Source organism: Lagenorhynchus albirostris, chromosome 11 (assembly GCF_949774975.1).
Source record: "Lagenorhynchus albirostris chromosome 11, mLagAlb1.1, whole genome shotgun sequence".
In the NCBI taxonomy this organism is placed as follows: domain Eukaryota; kingdom Metazoa; phylum Chordata; class Mammalia; order Artiodactyla; family Delphinidae; genus Lagenorhynchus; species Lagenorhynchus albirostris.
Window position 1 is genome coordinate 6117851 of NC_083105.1, and position 16239 is coordinate 6134089.

The 16239-nt window shown below is 58.2% G+C and overlaps 1 protein-coding gene across 1 annotated transcript in view; it reads right to left on the reverse strand.

The window, feature by feature from the left end:
- MPPED1 (metallophosphoesterase domain containing 1) overlaps nt 1-16239 on the reverse strand; it is a 63270-nt gene that overhangs the window by 10544 nt on the left and 36487 nt on the right. The window contains exon 3 of the mRNA XM_060165294.1: nt 13521-13746. Within this exon, the coding sequence (XP_060021277.1) occupies nt 13521-13746 (226 nt within the window). The remainder of the gene's footprint in view (nt 1-13520; nt 13747-16239) is intronic.

Sequence of the window (16239 nt, forward strand, 5' to 3'; positions counted from 1 at the left end):
CCTCACTCCCCAGGGTCTGGAAAAGCCTTCGGCCACTCTGCGTGATGTCCATCCAGGTTTGTGTCATGGGAATGGGAGCCTAAGGGGTGGGGGGCACCAGCCCTTCCCGAGGGCGCAGTCGGCCCCAACGTCCCAGGCGTCCTGCGTTTGGTCACTTGACCCTCTCTCTTCGCCCAGCAGGGCCCTTTGGGGCCAGAGGTGAAGTGCGAGGCTGCTCGGGGTCCCAGACAGAGGTCAGGGCAGGCTGGGGCTCGCAGGGCCTGTCATCCAGGCAGCCCCCGGATCCAGCCCGGCCCCGAGCTCCCCACCCACCCTGGGGGCAGCCGTGGGCTGAGACCCACGAATGCCTGAGACGGTGGGGCGCTGAGAGAGCCACGGTCCCCATCCCCAGATGCAGCTGACGCCTGGACGCAGCCTCACTGCCCTGAGGGCCAGGAGCCCTACGTCCACCCACCGTCCGGGGACACATCACAGACCCCGAGGAGGTCGGATGGATCAGAATTCCGACAGAGCCGTGGCAGGCGGCTTTATGTCCTGAATTTCTGTCTTTCTGTTCTAAAGTAACCATTGGAATAATTTCCTTACAGAATGATAGTTGCCATGACAACCAGAGCAAATTTTTCCTTTTCTGAAACAGATGTCTCATTAGTTGAAAATTAGAATGTGAACAAACCCATGGGAAAAATTATTCAAACTTTAACAGAGCGGTGAATACAATGTAATCTCTCAGAGGTTAACCCTTAACAGCTTTTTGTGCGCTTATGGTAACCTTCGAATCCAGTCTAATTAGGCCCGCTTAGCCAATATAAATGACCTCCTCGTGGCCAATCATTAAACGGCTTCCCCCTGGAGCGTGAATTCCCGGTTCCCTAATGGCAGACGGGAGGGGGGCGATGCCTGTCTGTAGAAAACGGCTGAAACAGAGCCTCCCCTGCTCTGGGTTTTCCATCTCCCCAGGTAAGGCACACGCCCCGGGAAAGGGGGTGTACCAGGGGCCATTCAATCAGCCTGGAGTATGGTCACCCCATTTCCCAGCGATGCTGGGGAGTGGGGGTGGAGGAGACCCAGGGTGTCCTGGGTAGAGCTGGGCCAGTGGTGTACCCAGGCCAGGGCGCGACGCCTGAGGGCAGAGGCCAGGGGAGGGGGGCCCCCTTGAGAGGCCGCCTGCCAAGGGGTCACCGAGGGGACACCCACACAGGCCTAGCTCTGAAGTCTCTCCATGAGCCTCCAATCCTCACACCCACCCCGAGGGGCGAATGCCATCGCTGCTTCATTTTACAGACGCACAAACTGAGGTGCACAGAGGTACAGAGAACTGCCCAAGGTTACCCGGTAACCAAGTGGCACAGCCAGGGCTCCAATCCAGACAGCAGATTCCAGAGCCTGTGCCCTCTGCTTCAGTCCCAGAGTGATGGCAACAGGACCAGGAATCCTGCCCACCTTCCTCAGCAAAGCCCACTTTCCCAGCCACTTTCACCCCTCAGCTCAGTTAATCCTCGGGACAAAGCTGTCAGGAGGCCCCCACTTTAGAGATGAGGAAATGATGGCACGGAGAAGTCATGGGTCTGAGGACACTCCGGAGGCCAGAGGGACCTGGACCAGGGTTCCTGGCTCCTGCATCCTGTGCCCAGTGGGCCGCTGACCCGGATGCCGCTGGGGCGGCTGGGCCCCAGGTTCTCCCTCTTCAGTGGCAGCTGCCTGCCTGTCCCTCTGAGCCTGGCTGCACTCTGGCTCCTGGTGCCCCACCTCTCATCCACCCTGCGACTCTTCTAGTCCAAAACCTTCCATGGCTCCCAATTACCTCCAGGACAAGCCCGAGCCTCATGGCCTGGCGTGCGGAGGCCTTGGGCTCTGCCCCATTCCACCTTTCGGACCAGCCTACGCAGATTCCCCAGTGAGCTCACCACCCACCAGTCACGACAATCCTCTGTTTCCTGAACAAGGCCCAGCCTTTCCCCACCTCTGGGTTTTTGCTCATACTGTTTCAGCCATCTGAAATGCCCTTCCTAGCCTCTCCTCAGAGTCCATGACCCATTATTTGTTAAGGCCTGGCTCAAAGGCCACCTCTTCCAGGAAGCTTCCCCTGATCACCTCCATCCCCAAGCACAAGTGACCCTCCCTGCTCTAAGTGCCCTTATACAGGCTCCTTCAGGGCAGGCCTGGGTCAAATCATCCCTGAATCCATCCTGCCTAACTGATGGCTGGGCCCAGGTGGGCCTCAGGGTGGGTTTGCCCAAAGCGTGACTGAATGAGTGAACGAATGAATGAATGATGGAATGAACTGACAGGTGCTCTACCTGGCAGGCAGGCAGGTGGGAAGAACTAAGCATTAACCCACCCCTCCCCACACCCTCCCCAGGAGCCCTCCCCAGAGCCCCTGGCTGTCATGAAGCCCTGAGACCCACCACCAGCTCCACAACCAGAACCAGAACTCTCACCATCTGCTGAGCCTCCCATTCCCCCTCACCCTGCCACGACCTGCCTGGGGGAATCCTGTGCCCATTTCACTGATGAGGCCTCAGAGGTGATGCTCACCTCCTCGGCTGCATCCCGACTCACCACCCTTGGGGGACCTTCCCTGCCTCCCCAGGCAGCCCGCTCCCCAGGTGAGGGCAGGGGCGGCTGCCCTACAGGTGGCAGGGAACAGCCTCTCACAGTGGCCCGCCCCATCCCCCCACCGACCAGGTGCTCTCCCACTTCTGCCTCTCCTTCTGCGGGGTGAAAGCTGCAGTGTGGGCGGGGCAGGGACCTCTCCCCACCAGCAGCCAGCCCGCCCCTGAGCTCTCAGACAAGCCTGACCAGGTCCACTCCCTCTCCGGCTGCAGACAGAGCACTCATCTTGACCCTCATCTGTTTGTTCTTCCTGCCCCAGTACCCCCTCCCCCAAAGGCCAGGCTTTCCGGGGCCACTTCCAGGGAGCCAAATACAGCCTCTGCCTTCTCTCAGAGACAGCCAACACTGAGAGCATCTCAGGTGAGGATGACACGTGGCACTGGCCCACGTGCGTCCTGGGACCCTCTCAGCGCTCCAGTGAGGCTGTGCTCCCATCTGCAACAGGGAAACCAAGGCTCAGCGTCGGTGACACACCTGGGTCCCCCGAGCGAGTTCCTGCTGACTCCTCACCCCACAGGTGGCCCCCATTCCTGGGGACGTCCCGGTTCTGGTGGAGGTGGGTTTGCCTTACGCCTTCCCTGCATCTCCCGGGCTTGGGAGCCCAGCGGGAGTCTGGGGGAGACGCTGCCACAGCAGGGGAGCTGTGGCTGCCAGCGAGGGGGCAGGGCCAGGACGAGCAGCGACGTGTCCCCAGGACTGTCAGTCACACACCTTGCCCCACATACACTTAGGGCAAGTCAGCAGCAAGACGAATGGAACCAAAGAACGGGGTCCTTTGTCTTTCCTGATGAATTTCCCCCACCCTTCCGAGGCGCAGAATCATTCATCGTTTGTTTCGCTGGGACTCCTCTGCAGCTGGGAGAAGGCAGAGGACTCGGTGCAAACATTAATCTCATGTAGAAAAGTGCGCGCGTGTGTGCTGAGGGGCTTCTAGGAAGAAAACAACAACGTGAAATCAAGGAAGATAAGGATAGGAAAGGAGCAGAAGAGAAATCCCGTGCGTGTGAGAGAGGCTGAGTGTGAGAGAGGTGAGAAAAAGCGTGCGTGAGAGAGAGTATGGGTGCTCATGTGTGCGTGTGTCATGGGGTGTGTGTGTGTGCGCGTGTACGGCATGCGTCTGCATGTGCGTGTGTGCACACGCTCGTGCAGGGATAGCACCGTGTGGGTCCAGACACGAGGAATTTCTTCCCTCCATCAAAATTTGTCAACTGCCAGTCGTGCGTTAAGGCTGATGAGTATAATATCCGGCGGAGGGAGGAGAGGGAAGCGACCACTGGTGGAGGACACTGCTGGGTCCCTCGGGGACCCTCCCAAGCCTGTCGTGCCCCGTCACAGGACCAAACGAGGGGGCACCGAGGCTCGGGCAGGGCTCGCGGTCAGCAGGCTTCCCAGCTTGTCTTGAACAGATACAGACTGTTCCCACCTTGATTTGGGCTCTAGACGGGAAGGGAGGGAAGTACCGCTGAGGTTCTGTGATGCTCCGACCAGCACTCACGGGGCCAGGGATCTAGGCCCCCAAGGCCAGCCCCTTGTGGTTCTGCAGCCCAACAGGGGCTGCAGGAGGGACGCGGCCAGGGCCAGGCTGGGAAGCAGCAGCCGATGAGACAGGTCAAAGCCAGCCACCCCCGCCCCCACCCCCCCAGCTCCCCAACTCCACCCACCTGGGCGGGAACCTGGCACCAGCTCTGCCTACAGCTGAGATCTTGGACCAGTCGCTTGACCAACCCACGCCTCGCCTCATCTCTCTCCTCTGTAAGACGGGGATGGAAACACTCCTGCCTTGTCCTGCTGAGAGTGAAAGGCAGAGCAGGTGGGACCACTGTGCAGCGGTCTCGTGGGAAGTTTGCTGAACGGGGGTTTCAGGCATTGAAGGGGAGGGAAAGCCTTGGCCTCTCTTGTCTGAACAGATCAAGGCCACGGTCTGTGCTGAAACCACCTAGAAATGCAGGATGAAATGTAAGTAAGCACAGTGCTGGATGCCCGGGGACTGCCAGCCTCTGAACCAGGGAACGTGGGTCTTCGTGGCCTTGAAGCAAAAAGAGAGAAGGCCCCGGTGGTCAGCAGGGGCTGTGACCAGAAAGCTGGGTCCCCAGACGGCTTCGGGGAAAGAGCGGACCACGGGGAGGCCTCCACCAGAGGGAAGCTTCCCCTGGACCTCTGACCCAGGCTTCCCCAGGCCGTGAGCCCGTGGGCCCAGGAAGCTCTAATCCATGAACGGAGCAGAAGGGGGTCCCTGGCCAGGTGCACCCACAGACTGGGGTAGACATCCTCTCTGAGGGGCACCCCTAAACCTGGCTGCCCAGGATCCCCCAGATACAGCCTTGCAGAACTTGAGCGGGCAACCCCAAATTACGACACCCCAAACACCTCGGAGAATTACCAGAGAGACTGAAAAATGAGTATTTTTTTAAAGAGGTGAAAAAGATTTTCTTAATAGAAAGAGCCAAGGGTGAGGTGGCCGGAACTGAGCCCCAGGCCCACCCATTCCTCAAGCAGAGCCAGAAGGATGGAAGGTCCGGAGCCCAGTGTGGGGCACAGCAGTCCAAACTGGGCTCACCGTGGTCTCCCATCAGCTTCTGGCGGTGGCGGGGACGGCGGGGGCAGCGCGGGCTGTCTCAGGCCCTGGCGCCGCCAGGATCCCGCTCGCCTGGCACCCCCTTGACCACATTACGGTGAAAGGCATTGAGAAGCAAGGGAAAAGCTAGGAGTTCATTATTTCATCCTCTCTATGCTTTTTTCCCAAAAAGATGTATTTTATCAAGTCTTTTCAAAAGCATTTAATGGGCTTCCCTGGTGGCGCAGTGGTTGAGAGTCCGCCTGCCGATGCAGGGGACACGGGTTCGTGCCCCGGTCCGGGAAGATCCCACATGCCGCGGAGCGGCTGGTCCCGTGAGCCATGGCCGCTGAGCCTGCGCGTCCGGAGCCTGTGCTCCGCAACGGGAGAGGCCACAACAGTGAGAGGCCTGCGTACCGCAAAAAAAAATAATAATAAATAAATAAATAAAAATAATAAAAAGCATTTTATTTTAGCACCTCTCTGTCTGCCGTTCTGGGTAGGGCCTCCATCCTTCCATCCCGACCCATCTGGGCTCTCAGTTTCTGTGGGACCTTAAGCCAGTCGCTTCATTTTGTGGGTCTCAGTCTTTTCAGCTATACGATGGGGACAAGGGTCAAACCTCACTCATGGTTGTGAAGAATTCAAGCAGCTGGAGCAGCTAGAAGTTCAGAGCCTTTGGGTCAGCAGTGAGAAGAGTAACCGTGCTACTGTCACATCAAGAAGCAGAGCCCCAGCACCTTCAGGGCACAGAGTTTAAATTCCCAGGCTGCTCAGTTCCTGCCTTCTCCTCGCACCCACCGCCCCCAAGCGGGCCTGCTCCGTGCACACAGGGAAGCGGAGGGAAGGCCGTCAAAGGCTCACGCTAGAACCCACGGCCAGCCTTGTCCAGGGGCCACCCTCTCTGTGCCCGCAGCCCCTGCAGGCTGTACGTACACAACCTCCTCCAGCCCCCTCTCTGGGCAGTCGAGGCAGTAGCTGGAGAGGTTTGGGGGTAGGTGGGACCACCGTGTGTCGAATGCCTGTGTGCCAAGCAACTTTACGCACAAGACCTCTCCGAATCCTAAGAACAACCCCACGAGGGGACTGTCCCGTTGTCATTTCACAGAAGCCGAGATCCTGACCTGAGGTCCCTCAGCTGGGCCCAGCACATCCTGGCTGTTTGGAGAGAGCTGGTCCCTGAGGCTCCGGCTGCCCGCCTGGCCCTGCCCTGCCCGGAGGCAGCCAGACCTCCTAGCTGAGGTTCAGGCTCCGCGCCCAGACGCCCAGCAGCGGCCCGGCCACCACTTCTCAAAGTTTCCTGTCTCAGCAGGTTTAGATGTCTTCTTTCAAAATACCAGAAGTAATTAGACCAGATGGACTAGCTGTGTGCCAACTTCACTCCCTCCCTCACTCCTTAAAAAAAAAAAAAAAAATCAAGGCCGTTTTCAGTTAAATGAGAACAAAAAATGCATCCAAAACCCATAAATGAATACGGTATGTATACGGAATTTTTTTTTAACACTTAGGATTTTGTAACAGCTGAGTTCTTCCTCTTCTTCTGAGGATGGTTCCCGCCCCCTTCCTCTAAGCTGCTCTCGGCGAAGGCTCAGTGCCGAGTCTGCATCTGAGGAGCCCAGAGATGACTTCCAGAAAGTCACGGTGCCCCGGGAGGGTGGCCGTGCAAGCAGGCGGCTCTAGTGAGCCCTCCATCCCTCCCATGCCGGACTGGACCGGGGAAGTGGTGATGCAGCCTGCCCTGGAGTCAGGTCCCTGCTCTCCCGGAGCCTCAACTGTTCTAGTTGGGAAAAGAGACATGAAAGAAATGGGTTGCTGGAGTAGTGAGGACAGTGTGGCCCTGGAGCTAGGTGGGCTGAAGGAGCAGGCGATAGCCCAGACACAGCCCCCGTGTGCCAGGCAAGGAGGGTAACACAGAGCAGCCAGGAAGGATGAGCTCCATATTTGGTGCCAGGCCAAGTGGAAAATCCCAAAACGGGATCCCTACCTCACACCATCAATGCGATCACTGCCAGTGGACCCAACACCTAAGCATATTGATAAAAGGCAACACAGCGAAGATGTGGGAAGATAATAAGGAAACATCTTCATGACTTCAGGGGCGGGATTTCTTAAATAGGACACAAAAAGCACTTACTGCAAAGAAAAACAGTGACGCATCTGACTACACCAAAATTACGCACTTTGAGTCATCTGAAGGCACCATGAAGAGAGGGAAGAGGCCGGTCACAGGGGAGGAAAAGCCACGTTACACATTACATGTGATGAAGGGCGTTCAGAATACATAAAGAATCTCTATTAACCAATACGGAAAGGGCAGACAACCCAATCATCTTTTTAAATGGGCAAAAGACCTGAGTCCTTCACAAAAGAAGAAATCCAAGTGGCCAAGATTCTCAAGCTCGCGGGTCGTCAAGGGAATGGAAATGAAAACCACCTTGAAATATCAGCACAGCCACCAGATGGGTACGATCTGCAAGGCCCACAATACCAAGGCCTGGCAAGGAGGTGCGGCAGGGCACTGCTGACAGGGGAAAAACTGGCTTCACCCCTGCCAAAGAGCTGTACAGTGTATGACCTGACCACTCCGTCCCTGGGTGTGTGTGTGTGTGTGTGTGTGTGTGTGTGTGTGTCCACATGCACGCACATTCAGGAGTGAATCTCTATGTGCACCGAGAGACGTGTGGAATGTTCACAGCAATATTATTTATAATGGGCCCAAAGCAAGGGTGGTGGGAACTGGTTAGAACGGATAAATAAATCGTGATATATTCATACGATGAAATCCTACACAGCACTGAGAAGAGAACCAATCACAACTGCACATGACGACATGGAAGAATCTTAAAAATATATAATATTGAGTGAAAAAAAGCAGTCCTGGAACAACACATGAGTCCATTTTTATAAAGTTCTAACAACAGGCAGAGCCCAACTGTCTCAGGATACGGGTGGCCAGACGAAACACAACATGCCCCGTTAAATTTGAACCTCAGACAAACAGCACAATTCTTTTAGTGTACGTACATTTAAAATATTGCATAGGACATATTCACATTACAAAATTATTCTCTCTCTGCCTCTGACCATCCTGCAAAATGGGATTGGTGATGGTGCCCTGTCACGGGGGACACAGCCAGGCCGGACCCATCCTTGGGACTCCAGAGCCCTGCAGGGGGCCAGGCACCTGGCGGCCACTGTGTGCCTCCGAGTGTGTGTCTCACAAGAAGTGGAACCATTCAAATCTGACCCACCAGTCTCCCAAGCAGAGCATCCCCTGGCGGTAACACTTAGGTAACATGGCGACCATGAGTTTGCTGTCTGCTTCCTCCTCCGAGCTTGCTTTGGTGAGTCCTCAATATCAAGGCCAACCTCGTCCCAAGTCTAGCGCCAAAAGGGCTTCTCTGAGAGCCCTGGTCTCCACCCCAGCAGCTCCCCAGGCCCATGCATCCCTCTGCTTACAGGGGGTCATCAGCCTCAGGCAGAGAAACAGTGGCCCTCTGCATGGGGGAGGAGCCGGGAGGACACCAGGCCCAGCCACAGTGTATCTCTGCTTGCATGCCCCTTGTAACGGGCAGCTCACCACTCAGTAAGGCCCCACTGCCTCTCCTCTGGGCTCCTGCCTGTGGGACTGTCTTCCCACACTGCTGAGAACCTGCCTTCTGTGTCCCCGCTCTGCCTTGTAGGACGACACAGAACAGGTCTGCCCCCAGCGCGGGTCAGCTTTGCCCACATGCTCCAGGTACCACTGATATTAGGTTACTTATGGCTACTGGTTTATCTGATCCCTGATCCCCGCCTGCTGTTGTTACGATGCTGCGAAAGTCGCCTGTATTCCACGTGTTAGTCAATATGTTAAGGGCACGGGAAAAAGAAAACGAAAACCCTGAACATCTGAATTTAATAATAATCGCTACCAGCTTTGCTGTCCATCCCCTCCTAACAAGCTGCCATACGCCCAGGCGCCGGGGGCTGAGCTCGCCCAGCCTAAACCTCGACAGACAGTGGGGACCCCCCCAAGCCAGGCAGAGCTGGCAGCCAGGCCACGAGGTTCTTTGCCCAGGAATACCTTCCTGGGGACTGATAAGTGCCACTTCCCCAGTGTGGCTTCACCTGACGACACCACAGAGAGGACCCTGGTGCCCCCTTGCCCAGATGGAAGACAGAGGCTCAGAGAGACGTGACTTGCCGAGGTCAGATGTGAAGTGAGAGTCAGGGCGGTGGGGACGTCCCTGGTGTGTCTGGGTCCAGGGCACAAGCGTGACTGAAAGTCAACTCTGCACACACGAGCACTGTGCCCCTTCCAGGCCTTGGGTGTGATGTACCAGGTCCCCACGGGCTGAGGACGCAGGGCTACAGGAGCTGCGACTCACTGAGTGCTGGGAGACCAGGGTGAGGCCACCACCCGGCCTGATGACCCAGCCTCTGCCTCCGCTCTCTCGCTGAGACCCTGGAAGCCACACTCCGCCCCCAGCACATCCACAGCCCTCTGAGCCTCCCGCGCCTTGCCGGGACTGTTTCCTCTGCCTGGCACACCCTTCCCAGCCCCAGAGCTGCTTGTATCTATGGCTCTCCTGTGGGGAGGCTTCCCCGACGCCAGCTCCCAGAGCTTCTCCTCCGTGGCTCTCGTTGAACCAAGGAACTGGTGGCTGACGTGTCTCCCACGAGGGTAAAAAGCCCGCAAAGACAGGAGCTGCGTCTGTCTGGCCCATGGCACGTCCCCGGAGCGGCCATGGGACAAATACTTGACCAATGAATTAACCAACCCATGGGAGGCCACGAGAACATCACTTTGATCCCCGGGTCTCAATGGGCCAACAGGGCCGATGTGCACCCTGAGGCTGTGCAGAGGACCAAGGGACACATGAAGAGCACGTTGCTCCACGCCTGGCACACAGTAGGCGCTCATAAAAGCGCGTCCATCTTAGAGCAGACTGAGAGTCCGGAGAACCACCCAGTGTGTGGCCCTGGGCAAGCACGACCTCACCGGGGCCTCTACTTACCCTCCTGTAAAAGGAGGGGATTGCAGGCCTGGTCCTACCCTAGGGGCTGCTGAGGTATCAGCGGGAACAGAGCTCTCTCTGTCCTGGTCTCCACCCCAGTGGCTTCCCAGTAATAATAACCACAACCAACCTCCAAGGCCACACTCTGGGCCTGGCCTTCATCTGGATGGGCCCACGCAGCCCTCACAACCCCTGTATAGGGTTGGCAGTGCCATTTCCCTGTATAGAGGGACCAGAAAAGGCTAGGCACTTGCCCAGAGTCACACAGCTAAGAGGTGGTGTTACCCCAATTTGAACAACCCTTCCCTTACCACCCAACCTCCCAGCCACTACAGTTGCTGAGATTCCGGGGGCCTGGTGGCAGGGGCCCACCCTCCCAGGCATGCAGGTCCCAGGGGGGAAGGTGGCAGAAGGAACTCAGGATTAGTGCCATGGTGGCATGGAAGCAGGTGCAGGCAACTGGCTCACACACGGGGAAATTTAGTGAAACTTCCCCAGCACATGACACCACCTGCTCCCAGCCCCAGACGGGGCCTAAAGGAACCCAGGGTTGCTGCGCGGAATGCCAGCTCACAGCCTGCACCTCAGAATGCAGACGAGGTGCCGTCTAGCTCTCGGCGTTAAGGGCCGCGAACCAACAGCCCAAGAAGAGTGCGGCAGGGTCCGGCACATCACAGGGGCTCCGAAATATGGCTCCTCCCTTGCCTCTTCCGCCTATGGAAACCCCACACCTCCTTCAAATACCCCCTCCAACAGGGAGCCCTCCTGGATCTCACCAAGCCCTCCTGGGGTCCCTTCTCTGTGTAGCAGCCTGGTGGTGCTGGGCCCGCCACGGCATGGGGTCGGGGGTGTGCGTCCAGCTGGGACGAAGGCAAGGGTCAAGGAGAAGATAGGCACTCCTCTCACTCAGGCCCCGGGGGGCCTGCAACTGAAAGGCCCAGAACTGCCCGTGCTGGGGCCGCAGAAGTCAAAGCAGAGGCCACAGGCAGCTCGAGCACAGAGCAGCCGGACTCCAGCAAGGCTGACAGCGGCCTCACTCAGGCCTCAGCAGCGGCAGCTCTTGGCCTGCAGCTGGCATAGGGGACCACAGGGCTGGCCTGACATCCCGGCCAGGAGCCTGGGGAGCTGGCCGTCAAAGGGGTTCTTCGGGGCCCAGCTGTGGGGCTGCACAGAGCTGCTCTGGGTGGGGTGGGAAGGACACTGAGTGACACCTGCCGGCTCCCACCCCCTGCTGTCCTCCATCCCACGTCTGGGTCCCGGGCAAGGCTGTGATGGAAGGGGGCTCCACATGGCAAATAACAAGAATGATGTCTCCATTCGCGGAAAGCCTGGTGCAGCCACTGGGCTCAGCTGAACCCTCCTGACATCTTTGCACCCACCCCCTGCAGGAGGTGCCCCATCACTCCCATTGTGCAGAGGAGGGAACGGAGGCACCGAGAGGTTAAGTGACTCGCCCAGGGTCACACAGCCCATAAGAGGTGAGGCCAAGAGCTGAGCCCAGGCAGTTTGGTTCCAAAGCCGTGCTGTTAACTTCTAGGCAATCTAACTTTAAACAAAATGTTGTGTGTATGGGTGTGGGTGGGCGTGGGTATGTGGGTGTGCAGGGGAGACAGGGTGTTGGAAACCACTGGGCAAAGGGATCCAGTCCAGATTCCCCAGTCTGGCACCTGACCCTCCTGACCCTCCAGCCTCATCCCCCGCCGCCCCACCCCTCCCATCGTGCTCAGCTCACCTCCACGCCTTTGCTCACGCTGGTTTCTCCTTTGACAATGACCTCCTTCTGGGTTTTTGCCTAACAGCCCTCCCCTCCAGGTCTGGGCTCTCACGGCCTGCCAGGCAGACTCGGCCATCTGCTCCCCTCTCCTGGCCTTGGCCCCGAGCTCATCACATCCCTGAGGGCCCCCCACCCCAGTCCTCGTCAGGACCTCGCAGGTCGCCGGGAGGGTTTGTGGAGACCCTGTGCACGGCGAGGACCAGGGAGATGACAGCAGGCATCTCCTGGGGCTCAAGGAAGGCAGGACAGCCCAGGATCTCCCCTCTGCCCCATGAGGAGGCCTTGGGAGGATGGGACCATGTCCTAAACCCCTCACAGCCTCTAGCCAGCAGGTGGTCACCATGTGGTATCAGCCAGGGCCGCCCCAGGGCTCCCCAGCCACACTGTGTCAGCAGCCACTCTCCCTGAAGTCCCTGCACCCGGACAGGCCCCGGGTCCCCCCAGATCGCCCGTCAGCCTCCCTACGTGTGCTGCTCTGGGTGATGGTGCAGCCTCAGGCCCTGTTACCCCTCCACGCCTGTGAATGCCCTTCTCTTCCCTCGTGGCTCAGGTCACCCCACCCCCTCCAGGGAGCCTTCCGGAATCAAGCCACTCTTTCAAGCACGTGAGGTCTCTCCTTCCTGTGTAGGGTGTCCTCCTCACCCTGCCAGCACTTGGCACCCTGTGGCCATTGCCAGCTGGGCCTCTAAGGGCCAGGTGGTCTATCCAACTACAGGACGGGGACGATATATCAGTCCTCACAAGGCTGAGCAAGGAGTAGAGACAATCCTTATGGGGATTGAAGCCCAGGGCCCAGCTTACTGTAACCGTTCAGGAATGTTTTGCTGCCACCATCACCATCATCACGATCTTAATCACCATCGTCACCATCGTCACGGGGGTTGCTATGGACACACCGACCACCACGCAGACCCGTCATGACCTGTTCTCACCTTGATCCCCACTTAGCCAGGTGAGCCTAGGGATGAGGTCTGATTGCTCTGTGTCCCCAGCAGGGAACAAAGGTTTGATGTATACTTGTGATTTAAACAGCTGCCGTCCCCAATACAGTAAAGCAGGCCTTTGGTCTTCCAGGGAAATTCCGACGGCCTCTCCTAACCTGGCTAATCAATCATCACCCCCCCACCTGGGCATCGTCTGTGTGTGTCAGAGGGAGAGACGACAGGGACATCCCTAGCACGTGGAATAACGATTAAAAGCAAGGATTCTGGAACCAAACTGCCTGGGTTTAATCTCAGCTCTGCCCATTCCTACCTGTGTGACCTTCAGCCAGGCCCTTACCCTCTCTGTGCCTCAGTTTCCTCACCTGGAAAATGGGGATACTAATAGTACGTGTCTATACGTGAGACAGTATAGCATATATAATTATTCGTAAGATATGGGGAAACCAAGGCTCAGAGAGTGGCAGCGACCTGCCTAGGGTCACACAGCATGAGGGGAGAGCTGGCCCCGGGTCTCTCTGCGGCCTCTCCCAGCCCCTCTTCCCTCCATGCACTCAGCCTCACCTCCTCCATCCCCCCACCCCAGCACGGCTTCACGGTCACCAGCGGTCGGAACGGCGCCCACCAGGCACACTCACCACGGGGAGCCGTAGATGCGGAAGCCCCGCACGGTGACCTCCGAGTCCTGCAGGTAGATGCAGTTGGTCAGCAGCGACTGCACGTTCTCGTAGTTCTCCGGCTTCAGCTTCGACACGGACGGGAAGTAGTAGAAGTCCTGCTTGATGAGGTCGGCCATGAACTCCTGGTCGAAGGTCAGCTCGTGGTTGCCTGCGATCACGATCTTGTACTCGTAGGGCAGGCTGCCTGCAGAGCCGACACACACAGACACACAGTGCCCCGCTGTTGGCTTCCGGAGGCCACAGTGCCGGGGGCAGGGGGCAGGCAAGAGCCCCTGGACCCCCTGGCAGAGCTGACCCTCGCTGCCGACAGATGCCTTCTGATAGAGGCGGCGGCAGCAGCCTGGTCACCATCCCTGTGGCCTCCCTGCCCCCGCCGCTGCTGGGTGACAGGCCGCCTGCCCCCCAGACCAGCGGGACGGGGCTGGACAGTTTCCTGCAGGGCCTCTGAGCTGCAGTGGACCCGGCCTCATCCTCAGGACTCCCCCACCTCCGTTTCTTCTGTCCGGGCCCCTTTTCCACCGGAAGGAGACCCTGCCCTGGGCCCCCAGGCCTGCCTCTCCAGCCTCAATGTCTCAGGCCCCCTCCACCTGGGGGTCTGACTTGTTAGTTTCCACATTAACAGGGACTGCAAGTTCTTTGCAGAGCCCAGGTCAACCCTTTGGAGACCCTACGCTCGGGAAAGATTACACTGCCCATCCCCACCCCTACTGCCATGGAATTCAAAGTCAAAACACGGTCTAAGTGGGAACAAAACAAAACCGTCCGTGTATAACATACACTGAGCTAACACTAGAGTCCTTCCAGCTGTGCGCTCTGCAAATTCCACGCGGTTCCTCGACGCCGTGCTTCTTCCCCTTGCTTTCTCTGGGGCCTTACGTCACAGATGCCCTAGGCAGGTGTGTGCACTGCGTCCCGGGTGATCTGGCCATGGGCTGGGTTCCAGCACAGCCGCCCAAGGCTACCACAGCCCCTCGGCCTCAGTAAACTGGCCGCCACCCGCCCCGGCTCCCCAACACCCGCCGGCAGCCAGCCTGACCCCAGGCTCAGGCCCGGGACTCCCGATCTCCCACCAGCCTCAGCTGCTAGGCTCTCCGGGCCTGGAGAAAGAGTCATGATGGTACCTGGTTAGGATAAAAAAAAGAATTCTGAAGGTGAACCCCGAGGCCCAAGGCTTTTTCTTGCCCCCTCCCCAAGGGCGTGCCCTGGTGGGTCAAGCAAACACCAAGGGGCGTGTGAAGGTGCCAGCCCCGCACGGGGCCTTGGGGAGACGGGGTGTCCAGGCAGGAGAATGGCGACATTCCATAGCCATTTCACAGACAAGTAACTGCGGCCACGGCACGGAACTTCTAAACCACCTGAGCTCTGGTTTCTGAAGGAGCTGCGACAAAAGACACCAAACTTTACTCTGCGTCTGTTTCAGCAAGAAAGTCGCTTCTTTTGTCCGAATTCTTCAGCAGTGAGTGGCCAGTGAGCACGACCCCGTGCACGTATAAGCCCTACTACACGTCAGGCACGGAGCCAGGCCTTCATCGCGTCCATCGTGCAGACGCGGAAACTGAGGCTCCGGAAGCTGCGGGGTGATGTGCTGGAGGCCACGTGGCCAGGCAGTCCTGTGTGACCGCAGACTTTCCACCTACTCGGGGAAAGCCCGGGAAAGCGCCCTCGACAAGGCCAGGGCGAGGGCCCCACCCTGACCACCGAGAGCCGTGGCCACACCTCTGGCTCCGGCCTCCCGTCGGGGGTCCCAGGGTGATGTGAAAGGGAACCTGCCCAGAGGACCGCCCCGGGCTAACAGAGACCCACACCTCAGGAGGCGTCTTCTCCGTTCCCAGTGACCATGACTCCCACAGGAGCACACACAGGGCAAAGTGTCTGGCGTTGGAGCCAGCGGACCTGGGTTCTGTCCCCTCTCATCCGAGCAGGTCACTTTAACCTCTCTGGGCCTCAGTTTCCCCTCTGATCAACGTGAATGTGCCTGGTAACCGCCCCTTTCTGGGGGCCAAGGGCCTCGTGTGGCCCCCAGCTCCGCCAAGCCCCTTCCCTGTAGCTGGTCCCACCCAGGGGTAACACAGTCCAGGGACAGCAGAGCTTTCTCACTCTTGACCGTGACCTGAAACTCGACCTCCTCTGCTGTGTGAGCCTTCTAGCAGAAACCCAATTCCAGAAACGCCTCTTCTCCAAATTCTGAGGACTTCCTGCCTTACTGGGAACCGGGGCCCACAATTCCAGGTCAGCTGCGACAGACGTGGGATCAGACTCAGCTCCCCATAAGGCTCCAGGAAGAACCCCGCTTGTCCAGCACTGCGGAAGCTCCAGGAAGGGGCAGGGTGAGTTTTACGCCTGTGTCATACAATGAAGTTCCAGGTACCATAACTACAACTATTATCATATTCTAATTGCAACGAACCCAGTTAGAAACTTCTCCAGCCCGCCCCCCTCCCATTCCTGCAGTTGGGACCTGCCCATTCTGCCTGGCCCCAGGCTCTATGGCCGTGGCAAAGGGCTGTTGGGTGGCCGCTCGCCTCCGAGTCTGGCCACAGAGGAGGTGGGGACCCCAGCACGGAGAGAGAAGTTTTTCACAAAACAAGCAGAAAACCATAATCTGTTCATCACTGCCTCACCGGCCACCCAGACTTCTTTACAGGTTTGAGAAAATAGCGTTCTCTCTTCTTTGGTG